The 12693-nt window shown below is 40.3% G+C and overlaps 1 protein-coding gene across 1 annotated transcript in view; it reads left to right on the top strand.

Moving 5' to 3' along the window:
• LONRF2 (LON peptidase N-terminal domain and ring finger 2) overlaps positions 1 to 10650 on the top strand; it is a 35812-nt gene extending 25162 nt beyond the window's left edge. The window contains exons 8-12 of the mRNA XM_080557009.1: positions 131 to 252; positions 1079 to 1237; positions 4133 to 4295; positions 6268 to 6417; positions 6773 to 10650. Coding sequence (XP_080413135.1) covers positions 131 to 252; positions 1079 to 1237; positions 4133 to 4295; positions 6268 to 6417; positions 6773 to 6931 — 753 coding nt within the window. The 3' untranslated portion in view covers positions 6932 to 10650. The remainder of the gene's footprint in view (positions 1 to 130; positions 253 to 1078; positions 1238 to 4132; positions 4296 to 6267; positions 6418 to 6772) is intronic.
• Positions 10651 to 12693: the final 2043 nt, after the last annotated feature.

Raw genomic sequence — 12693 nt, 5'->3', positions numbered from 1 at the left:
TGGATATGTGGAGTAGCCAGTACAATCAAGAGCTAATGTGCTGTTTCCCCTTAGGGGTGAGTTGGGCGGAAGAGATGTTACCTGACTTCTCGTTATCAGACTTAAGAGTTGACTTTTTTTTTTTTTATAGTTTCTGGCGAGCAGAACTTACAAAAAGACCGTCCTTACAGAAGAACTGATAGTCCGTTACTTGCCAGAGGAATTATCTGAAAGGAAGAAACTTTATGAGGAAGAAATGAAGGAATTATCAAAGTAGGCTCTCTTTTTACTGCTGGTAGCTGTTATAAAAATGTATTTCTATCTAAACTGCTGAAGAAACTTTTTGATTGCTTATTATAGTGCACAAATTTAATGAATTTGTAAAAATGAACCTGCCACACTTCATATTTTTGACATGGTTGTTACAGATAAACAGAAACAATAGGCTTGTATGGTAGGGAGGCACAACGTTATTCTTAAAATAAAGATAATTGCTTTATTTCTCTGAATCATTATAATATCAGCTTTGCAAGTTATAATGGGGCTTGGCTGGCAGTAGAAGCCTAATTATAAATGTGTTATGCTTCAGGTCAGGAGAAGTTCAAAGATTCATTGCGATGTCAGCGATGTGCAGTGTCTTACCCTACAACTCAACTAAAAAGAAAAACAAAACATGCAATTAAACCTTAAAAAAATAATATGGGGATTAGCGGCCTTCAAACTTAAAGGGCTTTACCGAGCTTTGGAATTCTTCAGCACCTTGCTTTGAATGTGATTAGTTCTTAGATTCTATATTACTATACACGGTCATGGCCAAAAATCTTTAAATGTGTATTTGAGCTAATGCATCTATATGTGCACATCTGGGGAAACAGGCTATTATTTCCTGACTTCTCCTCTATAAAAGTAGACTAGATGGATTGTTCCCTTAATATATCAACAGAAAGTTTGTCTTGTGAACATGACAAACCACAACCAGATATGCATTTTCAGAGAATGAGTCTAAGGAAACCACTGGAACCAGTGTTGTATTAAGGCTTTATGCTGTATATAGCAGTGCCCAGGAGAAAATTGAACTTTTAAAACAATTATCTTACAGTTTGAATAAAGATGTTCCCATCTTCGTATGCACCATGGCCTTCCCTACCATCCCTTGCCCACTTCATGTCTTTGAACCTCGTTATCGCCTAATGATAAGAAGATGCATGGAGACTGGTACCAAACAGTTTGGCATGTGCTTAGCTGACGAATTGAAAGGGTAAGGAGATGAGCTAGAATGTCCTTTGTTGCAGTGTCGTGACGCTGATGGGGTACTGCAGCACAGTATGCTTGTCTCCCTGTAGTTCCTTCCAGTCCCGTACGAACCATTACAGACGTTGGTGGCTTTTTAGCTTAGCATATCAACCATTCTTTTGGACACGAAAATGTAATTTTTATTGCTCCCCTGTTGCATGGATAGCAAGAATACGACTCATCCTGCTACTACGGGCTCCAAAAATAGCACTGAATTGTGTATGTGTTTGGAAAGCTTTCTAGCCTGTCTGTTCTAGTGAAAGCTGAGTCTGGATGAGGTTGCTCCTCTGTCTGCTCAGCTAAAAACAAACAACAACAAGCAAATCCAAGCCTTGCACAGCTTTCCTGCATAGGCAGAATCATTTGAATGAGACAAAGTATACCCTTGGCTGAGGAGCCTTTTTTGCTGCTGAACATTGCATTTCATGTTTGTCTTTACTGCTGTGTTGCAATGTCTAAACTCTGCAGTGAGTGGGTTACGTTGTCTTTCTATATGATCCTACCTTTAAGTCTTTTTTGGGAATTCTGATACTGGTATGTTTCCAGCTCCTTATGTACAGGCTAAATACTAATCATTAGATAAAAGTCTAGATGAAAGCCTTCAGTTTTTAAGCCCTTTATAGTTAGTGGGTTTGGGGGGAGAAGAGGATAAGCTGCTACTCTCAGAAAAAAAGAGGTGGTCTTGAGAGATCTATCTTACAAGCTATGATAGGTAGTTGTTGACTTCGGGAGAGTAATGCAGAATTGCCAATGTGGGAAGCCTTAAGAACACATTAAGTGTCCTCAGGAGCAGCATTTTAGTAGTTGACGGAGGCAGGAGCGGAGGGAAGGGCAGTCATATCCAGGTTTGGCAGCCTTTCCTTGTCAAGTTGGTTGGCTTTTTTATCTTTTTTTTTTTTTTTCCTCCTGGATCAGAGCATGAAGGTGGCAGTAAGAACACAGGAGATGCTTCAGCTTTCAGCTGGCTCTGGCTGTGCTTCATGCCGTTCAGATCGTTCTCGATGGTGCACTCACAGTGGAGTTCAGGTTCCTACAACAGCTGACATGCCGTGGTCCCTCCCAGGCCTGTTATCAATCTTCTGGAAGCAAATACTTGTGAGGAAAAAAATGACCTTGCAACATCAGTGATGTCAGATTTTACTTGGAGTCAGGTCTAATACAGAGGGCCAAGGCATTACAATCCTAAAAACATGCAAACGTATTTATTCGGTAGTGCCACAAAAGGTATTTTAAAAGGCAACCAGTATGGTTGGATATGGTTAGTATACCCTGTCTGCTTTGAGCTATTGGAATAATTAAACACATTAAGCATGGTAACTTTCAGTTAAATCAAAAACACTGAAGCGCAGGAAGCCTTCATCTGTAGTCATCTGGCAGGCTGTTGTAGCTTCTTACACAAGTAAAGAAATTATTTTGTTTATTCAAAATTGCGAAATCAGATGGGAATAAAAAAGTAGAGAAACTTGTTTTGCCTCATCTGCTAAGACATGGGTATGGAAGGCTGAGATTCATGCCTCCCTTGAAAGACAGGGTGACAGGGCATGTTCAGTTCATTACCTTCCTCTATTGTTTTTTGTCCATTTTAAATTAGAACTGAGAGAAGAATTGTTTTTATATGCTAGCGCATTTTATATCCATCTGCAGGTGCTTTATTGTCTCTCTTTGATAAAAGTCACTTTCCATCCAAAAGTAACTTCTCAAAGAATGACAAAAAGAAAAATTAATCACTTCCAGATGAATTTTTAAACTCGATATGAATGAGATTAAAATCCTTAATTAAAAAAAAATTATGTAGCTGTTTAAATAGTGCTTAGGCTGATTTTGCTGTAATAAATTCACTTCTTGTTATCTCAGCGGTCGAGCACACAGGGCTTAGTGGTGTGCAGCTGTACTCCTGTTTGCATAGTGCAGTGGCCAGGAGAGAAGGGTTGTTCACAGCAGTCAGCTTTTTTCCTCCCCAAACTATGAATTCTAGTGGAGTAGAAGCAGGAGTCCTTTCTCGGCAGCGTCGCTTTTCTTCATTACTCCAGTGTCACAAATGGCCAAGCCCTGGTATAACAAGCATTTCCCTGATGAAGCATTTATTGGACCCCCTAGGGATTTGTTATCTTGAGATCAGGCTAGATACAGTGTGTTCTCCTGGTTAGCCGTAAGCTGAGGTACGAGGCTGCAAATGTTGGCAGATCAGCTATCACGGTGAAGAATTGCTGTGTGATCAGCTTCTTTATTGAACTAACTAAAGCACGGGCACAGAGTAGGTAAGACTGATACTTTAAGTGAAAGAAGCATGCAACAAATTTTTGAGGATGCAATTAAAATCTGTGCTGACTAAATCTAACAGATAGAACTGTGCTTTTATAAAGAGGGTGGGGTTTTTTGTTAACTTTAAGGATACAAGTGCAAGAAGAGTCTTGCTGTGTAGAAACCTTTTCCTTCTAAAGCCTGTAATCCTCTGCTTACACCTCAAAGTAGGGGGATTGCCCTCCCAGCCCTGCGTTTGTTTCTCAGTTTCTTGACTTCCTTATGGTATCTTTACCCATCTCGTTTTCTTCACAAAGCAGGTAAATTAGCCACTAGCTGCTGGCAACTCACAGCATGAAACATGCTTCGTTTAGTTTTCCTGTCCCTTCTCTACCTCCCCCAAATGCTTAGGCTCTGAAGGTGCTGCTGCTGCCCCGGACCTCTGAGGGAAGGCAGAAAGGGTGGGGGTTGTGTGGCTTATGTGCATAAGCAGAAATGTATTGTCACCTAGGCAAGGACCTCTTTCAAATAAAAAGTGGTGAATTAGGCCCAGTATTTGTCCTGATGTGTATAAACGCTTGTTGATGACTTCCACTTTTATGCCCTTCTGTCATTTCAGATTTGCAGATCATGGCTGTATATTAGAGATCAGGGACGTAAAGTTTTTTCCTGATGGGCGCTCAGTTGTTGATACAGTTGGTGTCCGTCGTTTTAGGGTCTTAAGCCATGGCCAGCGAGATGGATATAACACAGCAAACATCGAATATCTTGAAGATAAAAAGGTGATCTATGGTGCAAAGTTATTCATACCCATGTATTGCTGGATTCACTTAAATAGCCTTTTCTTGTTGCATTTCAAGTTAGCTGTGCATTATTTTAAAACCAATACCATTATAAATACTGCAGCTCTATTTTGACAACCATGGAACAAACTTAGCTTGTCTCTTACACACTTCCCTTTCTTCCTTTCTGTCCTTATAATTATCTCTGCTTGAAGTGTTGCATTGCCTTCGTGAATCTCTAAGTAGCTTCTGATACCCAGGTGTTGAGATCTGTCATGACGTGTAGGTGACATCAGAGTCATGTTTTAAAATTGATAGGGGCTCGTCACCCTTCTAAGAACACATGCCTCTGTTAGTAGAGAATTGGCTATTCTCTTCTTCCACTGAACACGGGATATCTGTTTCTAGCTTTGGCAGACTTTCTGTGACTTCCCAGCTCTGGTTTGCAGAATACCTCCTCAAGCCAAGTGTGGGAGACAGTTCTTAAAATGAGATCTTAGTGACATATGGTTATTGTGCCTGTACATACATCCGTCAAAGCTGGCTGAGAGCAGAGAATTGCAGGGAGGGGAGTAGTTTTTAAAAACAAGTCCTCTTACGACACCTCTATCAAGTGAGGTGCTTGTGATGGGTGTTGGCCAAAGTATGAATTTTTGGCCTTGCTTAATTATGGCTTCCTGGATCATCTTCAGAGCACATCTGTAAAACCTTGATATCTCTTAACGTTGAGTTTAGTAGTGATCTTGTGCCTACTGATGAAATCAGTTCTGGTCTGGAGGAGCTACGAAGCTCTTCAGCACGCTGTTGTAGTTGAAGTGCAGATCTGTAAAATCCTGGTAGGGCTCTTCCAGCTTGTACAGGATGCTGCGGTTGTTTGCCAGGGCAGGAGAGGCAGATCATGGAGGTGCCTCCCCCCACAAAAGTTCAAGGCATGTAATTTGTTCACACCGATGGCTCTGCTGTGTATAAATACCCAGAGAAGGGTGGTGGAACATAGGTGTAAAGGCATTGTTTTGTAGATGGTGCCAGAGACCCACCTCTTTATAATTAGTGAGATTTACCTTGTCTCACTTGAGAGGCTGATGTCTGAGTTCAGCACCCTGTGTTCCTGTTACATTTGTTGAGAAGTCTCAGTCCAAAGCTGCCTATTTATTTGCTCTGTTGTAGATACCTACCTTAAGATTAGCTTAATTGCCCTCTAGAACTGTTTTTCCTTGCCTGAGAAGGGCATCCACAGCAGCTAGCTCAGATGTGTGTCTGAGTAGCATAGATGAATCACACCATTAGTGATTACAGATCTAAAAGAAAAAAAAAAAGGCAGTGTTGTTTTTTTGCTTATGCTTTTTTTTCTTTTTACCTAATGGCTAATAGTCAGACCTATACAACTAAAGCACTCTTTGCCTCAACGAGGGTCTTTTTTTTTTATGGCCATTCCTGTACTGGGAAATCATCTGCTTTCCCTGCTTCCTGCCTGCTCACGTCTGCCCTCCTCCACCTTCTCCTTAGCTGTTCTACAATGACCTTAACACTTCTAGAAAGCGTTGCAGATTTCTAAATGCTGTAGAATCCCTGTCCTTTTGCTTGCTGGCAGTAGAAATTCTTTCATTTTACCAGACAGTGTAACGATGTTCAGAGGCCCTTTTGTGACGGGGACTTGAGGTTGTGGGTTTGAGATGATTAATATGATGACCCAGGATTAGAGGGCAGATTGTTCTGTTGTGCCAGTGTTTAGCAGCGTTATTAACGAGGCAATAACTTCTCCAAGAAATGTCATTTCAGAACATGTAGGGGAGGGTAAAAAGACTTCACCATCACAGGTTTGAAATACGAGGTTTGAGTACAGTTTGCTTAGATAAGGACATTTGAACTGCTGTAGTCACTACATTATTGTGCTTCACTTGCTTCTGGGAAAGTGTATGAACTCCGTAGTATCAAATCTGTTTTGTTCCATCTCCCTTCTCTTAACAATAAGGTTGAAGGACCAGAATATGAAGAACTTGTCCGCCTTCATGATTCAGTTTATGATCAAGCTGTTGCCTGGTTTACTTCTCTTAAGGACAATATGAAAGCGCAAATTCTCAATCATTTTGGGTCCATGCCAGGAAAAGAACCAGAGCCGCAGGTAATAAATCCTTACGTATTCATTCTTATTCTATATATATAGTTTTTACACCAAGCTATTTTCTGACAGATTTTTGCTGTATTTTCATAAGTTCTAAACTCTTATTTACCCAATTTTGTTCTCTTAGCATTAAGTATGAAAAACAATTATCATATATCAATGTAAGTTGATATCTTAAAAAGATCAACCTTAAAGGAGGAAATAGACAAGGAGAGCACCTGAAATTAAGTGCTTAGTTTCTGGTTTTTGTTTTATGATGACTTTCTGAACAAATAAGAGGTGGGAAGGAGGGTAGTGGCCTTTATCAGGCAGTGTTGCTGAATACATGATTGAATGTCTTTCTGTTCTTTTACAGAGCAACCCCAGTGGTCCTGCGTGGTACTGGTGGCTCTTGGCAGTGTTGCCTCTGGAAAACAGAGCTCAGCTGGCGATATTGGCTATGACTTCCCTTAAAGATCGTCTTATCGCCATCAGACGCGTATTGATATTTGTGACTCGCAAAAGACCCAGATAACATGGACTTCAGTTGTGAGTGGGCACTGAAAACATCTCATGACAGGTTGTTTTGGGGGGGACAAAAGGGGAGGGGTTGTTTTTTGTTTTTCAAAGATTCTTTCAAAAATGAACAGCCCTTTCTGACTGTGTCCGGCATCCATCAGTTGCATTGGTTTGTTATCCTGGGTATTCACCAAACCTTGCACTCTCTCCTGTTGTCCTGGTGAAATCTGAGCCTCTACAAAGCTGTGCTACAGTTAGAACGTAGATGATAGATGTGGATAATTGCTTCAAAGTGCTATGATAGAGTTAATATTTCTAGCCTGTAAGAGAGTTAAGTATTAGAGTAGCACCATTGGCCTGCGTGTGCTTTGGATTTCCACTTAGTAGGAAAAGGAAGCTCGACAGTGGATTGAAGCGGTGTTTCCTTGACTTTCCTGAAGGTAGTGAACAGAAGAGGAGCTGTGCTTCCTGGTGGAAGTATGCATGAGGACTATAACGAGCAGTATGCTCTGTTAGTGAACTGGTAGGCAGTCTGTCGTACACCCACATCTCTCTTTTTCATGAAATAGCAGTCTGTGAGGAAAAAAAAAACTAAGCCGTTTGTGGTCAAGGCATCTGAGGATGTTTATCTGAACGAATAATAGCTACTGAATAAGTATACTATTCAGTAGCCTTAGGTAATCCCTTGTGTTGTGATTTATGTGTTGTAGCGGATTTAGTATGTACAAATGCCTGGAAAGGTGTACTTTGGTTTATTTGGAAAAAAAAAAAATCAAAGTAATCCTAGCTGGTCTTATCACTAAATTCAAATCAAACCAGCTCCCTAAAGTATGATGAACGCTGCTGTGAAATAATGATTTCACTCCAAGTACTAGGAAGGCAGACTGCAGTTTTCTTCAAATGTGTTCTGCAAGTGGGACTGACGAGGATAAAACACATCTCCCATTTGCCTGCGGTGTCATGCCAACCTCATGTTACGTTGGAATGATCTCTGTTGAACGTGTTTCAAACCAAAAGTATTGTAGTTTAGTACCAGTTGCTGTATGTGATGGAAATCAGTACACAATAACACCGTGAAAGGAGGCGCAAACCGAACACTATAAAGGCAAGTCTCAATGCAAGCTCAAGTCAGGTGTTAACATTCATTTGTGTTCTTGATTTTTATATAGTGTTTTGTTAGTATCTTAATTTTCATAGCTATGGAATTGATCGCTTGTCAGTCAAATGATCAACGTTTGCTCAATTGCCAATGAAATAACTAACAGTGTTACCAATTCAATTGGCATAGTTTCCTATAAGTAGGATTGTTACTACCAACCGGAAAGAAGTTGACTTGAATCTCAATGTGCTGCAAGCGTAGCAAGACCAATTTAAAGACTTGTTCATGTGCAGAAGTCTGGTAAGATGAAATGGCTGTTTACCTAAATGGTCAAAGTGCCTGGTTTCTTTTTTAGTTCTTTTGTCCTTATTTGTCAATGAAGATGTATTTAAACTTTTTTTTTCAATTTGCACATGAGTTCTGAAAGAAGACTGCATTCAACTGCAGTAATTAAATAATTACCTGTTCTCTTTGGGTATTGTAGTTATAACCTGTGTGGTCTGGGAAACAAAAATACAGAGTTTTTTTCCTTTCAGCAAGTGGCTACCACAGATGGTTTCTGTAACATACCCTGAATGTACTGTAACTGCCTCTACCTTGAACACGCCTTTTCTATTTAAATAATTTGTAAGTATATTCTCTGAATTGTGAAGTGCATAACTTACAACCAATGATGTAATAACCTCTACAGTAGCCTTCTGCAAGTTCTGCTACCATCACCAAAATACTAAAATTCAAGTTGAGTGCATTTCCTCCAGGATTTGAAGATGCTGAAGAGAAAGCATTGAAATATAAAGTAATTTTCAGAGAATTGCTCTATGCATGAGGGAGGAAATGTCAGAATTCAGTAGGTCTTCAGCCCACTGTCAGTTCAGCTACCGAAGGGTGGTTTTACAAACTAATTCTCAGACCAGAAGATGGACTGTCTGATCTTGCAATCCTTTCTGTTCAACTTCCTGTTCTTCCCATCCCTTTCCATGCTGCGTATTTCTTCTAGATTCACTCATCTCGTTCCTTCCTGTGTGTGGCCTAGTTTTGAGTGTTAATAGTTTGGCTGCAAGGGACACTGATGGTATTTGTATATTGCTGGTCCCTGATCTTACATGTGCTTAATTTTGCTTTTAGGAGTGCGTTTAAGAAAAAAAAAAAAATCAAGGTGCTAGTTAGTGTCTTCTTGGCTTTGCCTCAGTAACTAATGTGAATATTCTTCTTTGCAAAAGTGATTTTTCAAGATACCTACTGTTGAGGTACTTCTGAGAAGAAACCCTACAGAACAAAAGAGGTTGTTTACTGCTGTTCTGTAATGTGTAAAGACTTTTTACATGAAAAGTGACATTACTGTGTTCATGAAGGCGTGCATAATTAATGAAGTGATAGATATCAATGAGAAAGCTGAACTGTAGAGGGATTTTTTTTTAGTCAAGGTTTAAAGCAGTTTTTGAGTATGTCAGTGGCTGATGTTTTGGATAACTGATACAACTTTGGAATTGTCTGTGTATGGATGCAAATAATCATATTAGCAGCCCAAAGCTGACATTTCTTCCAAAACATTGAATGCTGATCAAATAGCAAAGCTTTAAGAAAACAAGAAAATCACCACTACCCTGTGGTACTCGCTTTCTGAGGGAGAGTATCCATTTCTTTGTTACCAAATTATCTCTGCCATATAGTCTCTACAGCATCCAGTAGTACCTCACTGGACCAGCTAGCTATCTCGTTCCTCTCTTGGCAGGGGGGAGTGTCCGCGTTACGGCCGTTCCGCGCTTTTGTGTAACTTGTCACCAGGGTACATGTGGAAGCATGGAGCTGAGCTTCTGGAAGAGATAGACAGGATTTGTTGCCTTTCTAGCTCATTACACTTTTCTTGCTTGCTGTCCAAGCAAGGATGCTGGGGTATATGATGAGTCTTTTCACTGTGGTGAATGTGGCCCTTCTTTATACATCATAAAGAGGCCAACAACAAAAAAAAATCCCTCTACCTCTACACCTGTTGTTCACCTGTAAAGCTTCAAGCTACAAAATTATATATATTTTAACCTTTTTTTGTCTTTCAGAAGCATACTAATTGTTTGCCACTGAGGCCTTTTATCTACTGTATTTTAATATGTTCATTTGATAGTCATCGAGATCTCTTTGTACTTCTAAGCTGTAGATCTTGTCATGTTTCTTACTGCTCCTTTTTCCTTGTTCTCCAGTCCACTTTTAAATTGATAAATAGAAAGCTGTACACTCTCTATTCCAATTACATTTTACACTAGTGGAACTGGTATTTTGGTAGCGCCTTAATTTTGCAGTTGTGAAATGATTGTATCAACTCTTATCTGGGGCTTCTGACCAGATTTAAATGAGTATGTTTAATGTAGATAAACTTGAAACCATTTTTTTACTGTTTTAAAGCTAGTTATGAAATGGAGTGTGTACATATGTATAAATATAAATTATTAATCTGCACCTTTTTGTATCTAGTAAATACCGGAGAAGTTCATGTTCTAACCACATTTGGCACTTCTTGTTGCATAAGCAAAGCCAAAACTTTTTTTAAAAATTGCGATGTTCATTTCATGTATATTTGCAATATTCATGGGAAATGTATTTAATTTATGTGATATTTGGAATAAAACAGATTGAATTTATAAGCATGTGAGTTTATGGAAGAACTTGATCACTTTGTGTTTCTGGAGGGAGAAACTTGGCAGGGGTGGCTACCCGTGTAAAAGTTTGTATTATAAATCTCATCTCATGCAGTTGCAAAAATGTGAGATGCCACAAACTGGATATGAAGTGCTTTCCATTTTCATAATGTGCCAGTGACTCTCCAGCACCTCTGGCTTTTAGCTGCAAGAAAGACCGGAGGCATGTGGTGTGGAGATGAGGAAAGTGGCACCAGTCCCTGTGGCTGCTGAAAAGGAGATGAACATTTCACAGCAGCACTGGGATGTGACAAAGAAGGGGAGAGGTCACAGGGCTGGCTTCTTGTTTTGTAGCTGCTCAGATAAGAAATGGGTTTTTAGCCCTAAGTCATAGAACCATAGGATCATAGAACGGCTTGTGTTGGAAAGGACCTTAAAGATCATCTAGTTTCAACCCCCTTGCCATGGGCAGGGATGCCACCCACTACGTTTGTATGAAATGTACCATATCTGGTCCCATGGAATAAATGCTAAAAAGTACGGTTATAATTCAGGGCTCAAAACACTGTATTGACAAAATCCAGTGAAAGAAAATGGCTCTATGGTGCTGCAACGTTTAGATGAGGTTCCACCGCAGGTCAGTAGGTGCGGCTGGGTGTACCCCATGAAGGGCCCTGGCACATGGGCTAGGCTCCTTGGGCAGCAGCACCAGAGTGCACTTGTGAGAAAGCAAAGCAAGTTTCTGGAAAGCATGTTCCAACTTCTTGGTGCTAGCCAAGCAAAACCTGTCTGAATTGACTTGTAGATGTTAGTGTTTTTTTTCTTCGCAGATTGACTTCAGCCTTATTCGTGCTGCCTTTGTGCCTGTATTTACTAGATGGTCAAGCAAACATCAGTCATTGGAACACTTACTTAAAATAAGTGGCAAGTGTGTGTTGGAGCACACATGTAAATGCTGCTTGAGCTGATTTGATAAACCAGGTAACAGCATTCCTCTTGTCACCAGAGGAAGGCAAAGGAAGGATGTGGGGAAAGATGACTGACCTAGCTTCCCTTCTGTTATCCAGATACTTGCAAACCTCAGCTTTGAGATCACTGGAAGCAAAATCACTGCATAAAGATTGTAAATCTTACTAAGATTTTTATTTCCTTCTGCATATCCTTAGCTAGACGATGTAAAAAGGTAGGTACAGTATCAAGCCCATTTCCATGAGCCTTAGAGTGATGCCGTTCCTGGAGCATGTAAACCTAAGTGGTGTGTTACTCTGTTTGCAGTGTTTTCTGCTTCATCAAAGCAGGAACCCAAAATAACTAGGTTCTGTCCAGCAGCACTTAGATTTGGAAAGCTGAGTACTCGCTGGAAGCTGTTTACTACTCAGCCATGGAATTATAAAAATGAGTAATCTGGACCAAAAAAATTTAAGGTCCTGTGTCTGTGGGGGAAGAAAAAAATAAACGCATGAATCCATGCCAGCACTTTCCTGAGTTCATTTCATGAATGTGTATAGTACACACAGCTGAAAGACAGACGTGTTTCTAATCACATTTACATTACATGGTAGGGATGTGTTGTTTCTAAATGGAGATGAGTATCACTTGCTGACAGCTTCTGTAGCTCTGTTCTGCCATACGTGGGCTTTGGCCTTACCTGCTACGTTTGGGAAATTGTGTCTACAGAAGAAATGTCCTCCTTTTTAAATGATGATTAAGCTTTTCTTCTAATACATATTTGCTTCTCTTTTGAGGCAAAATCCATGTTGGAGCCTGGCTCCTGAAAGGACCTGGATTTTGAAGAGAAGCTGGACCAGAAGGTGTTCCTGAGGGCTGGGCCAGTATACATAGACAAGACTTACTGGGCCATAGACTTACTGCAGATTAAGTCAAGGAAATGGTTCTGGTCCCCATTCCCCTCTCCAGTATATTCAGAGGGAGAGCTGAAACTTTTGCCCTGCACCTTTAATGATTAGCCAGCAGAAGGAAGTTACCAGTGTGCAGGCACAGTAAAGCAGCCTTCCAACAACTTCCTCTAAGGCATCCTGGTATTGAACA

Source organism: Anser brachyrhynchus, assembly GCF_964034855.1.
Source record: "Anser brachyrhynchus genome assembly, chromosome: 1".
In the NCBI taxonomy this organism is placed as follows: Eukaryota; Metazoa; Chordata; class Aves; order Anseriformes; family Anatidae; genus Anser; species Anser brachyrhynchus.
This window is presented reverse-complemented; position numbering and strand designations above follow the sequence as displayed.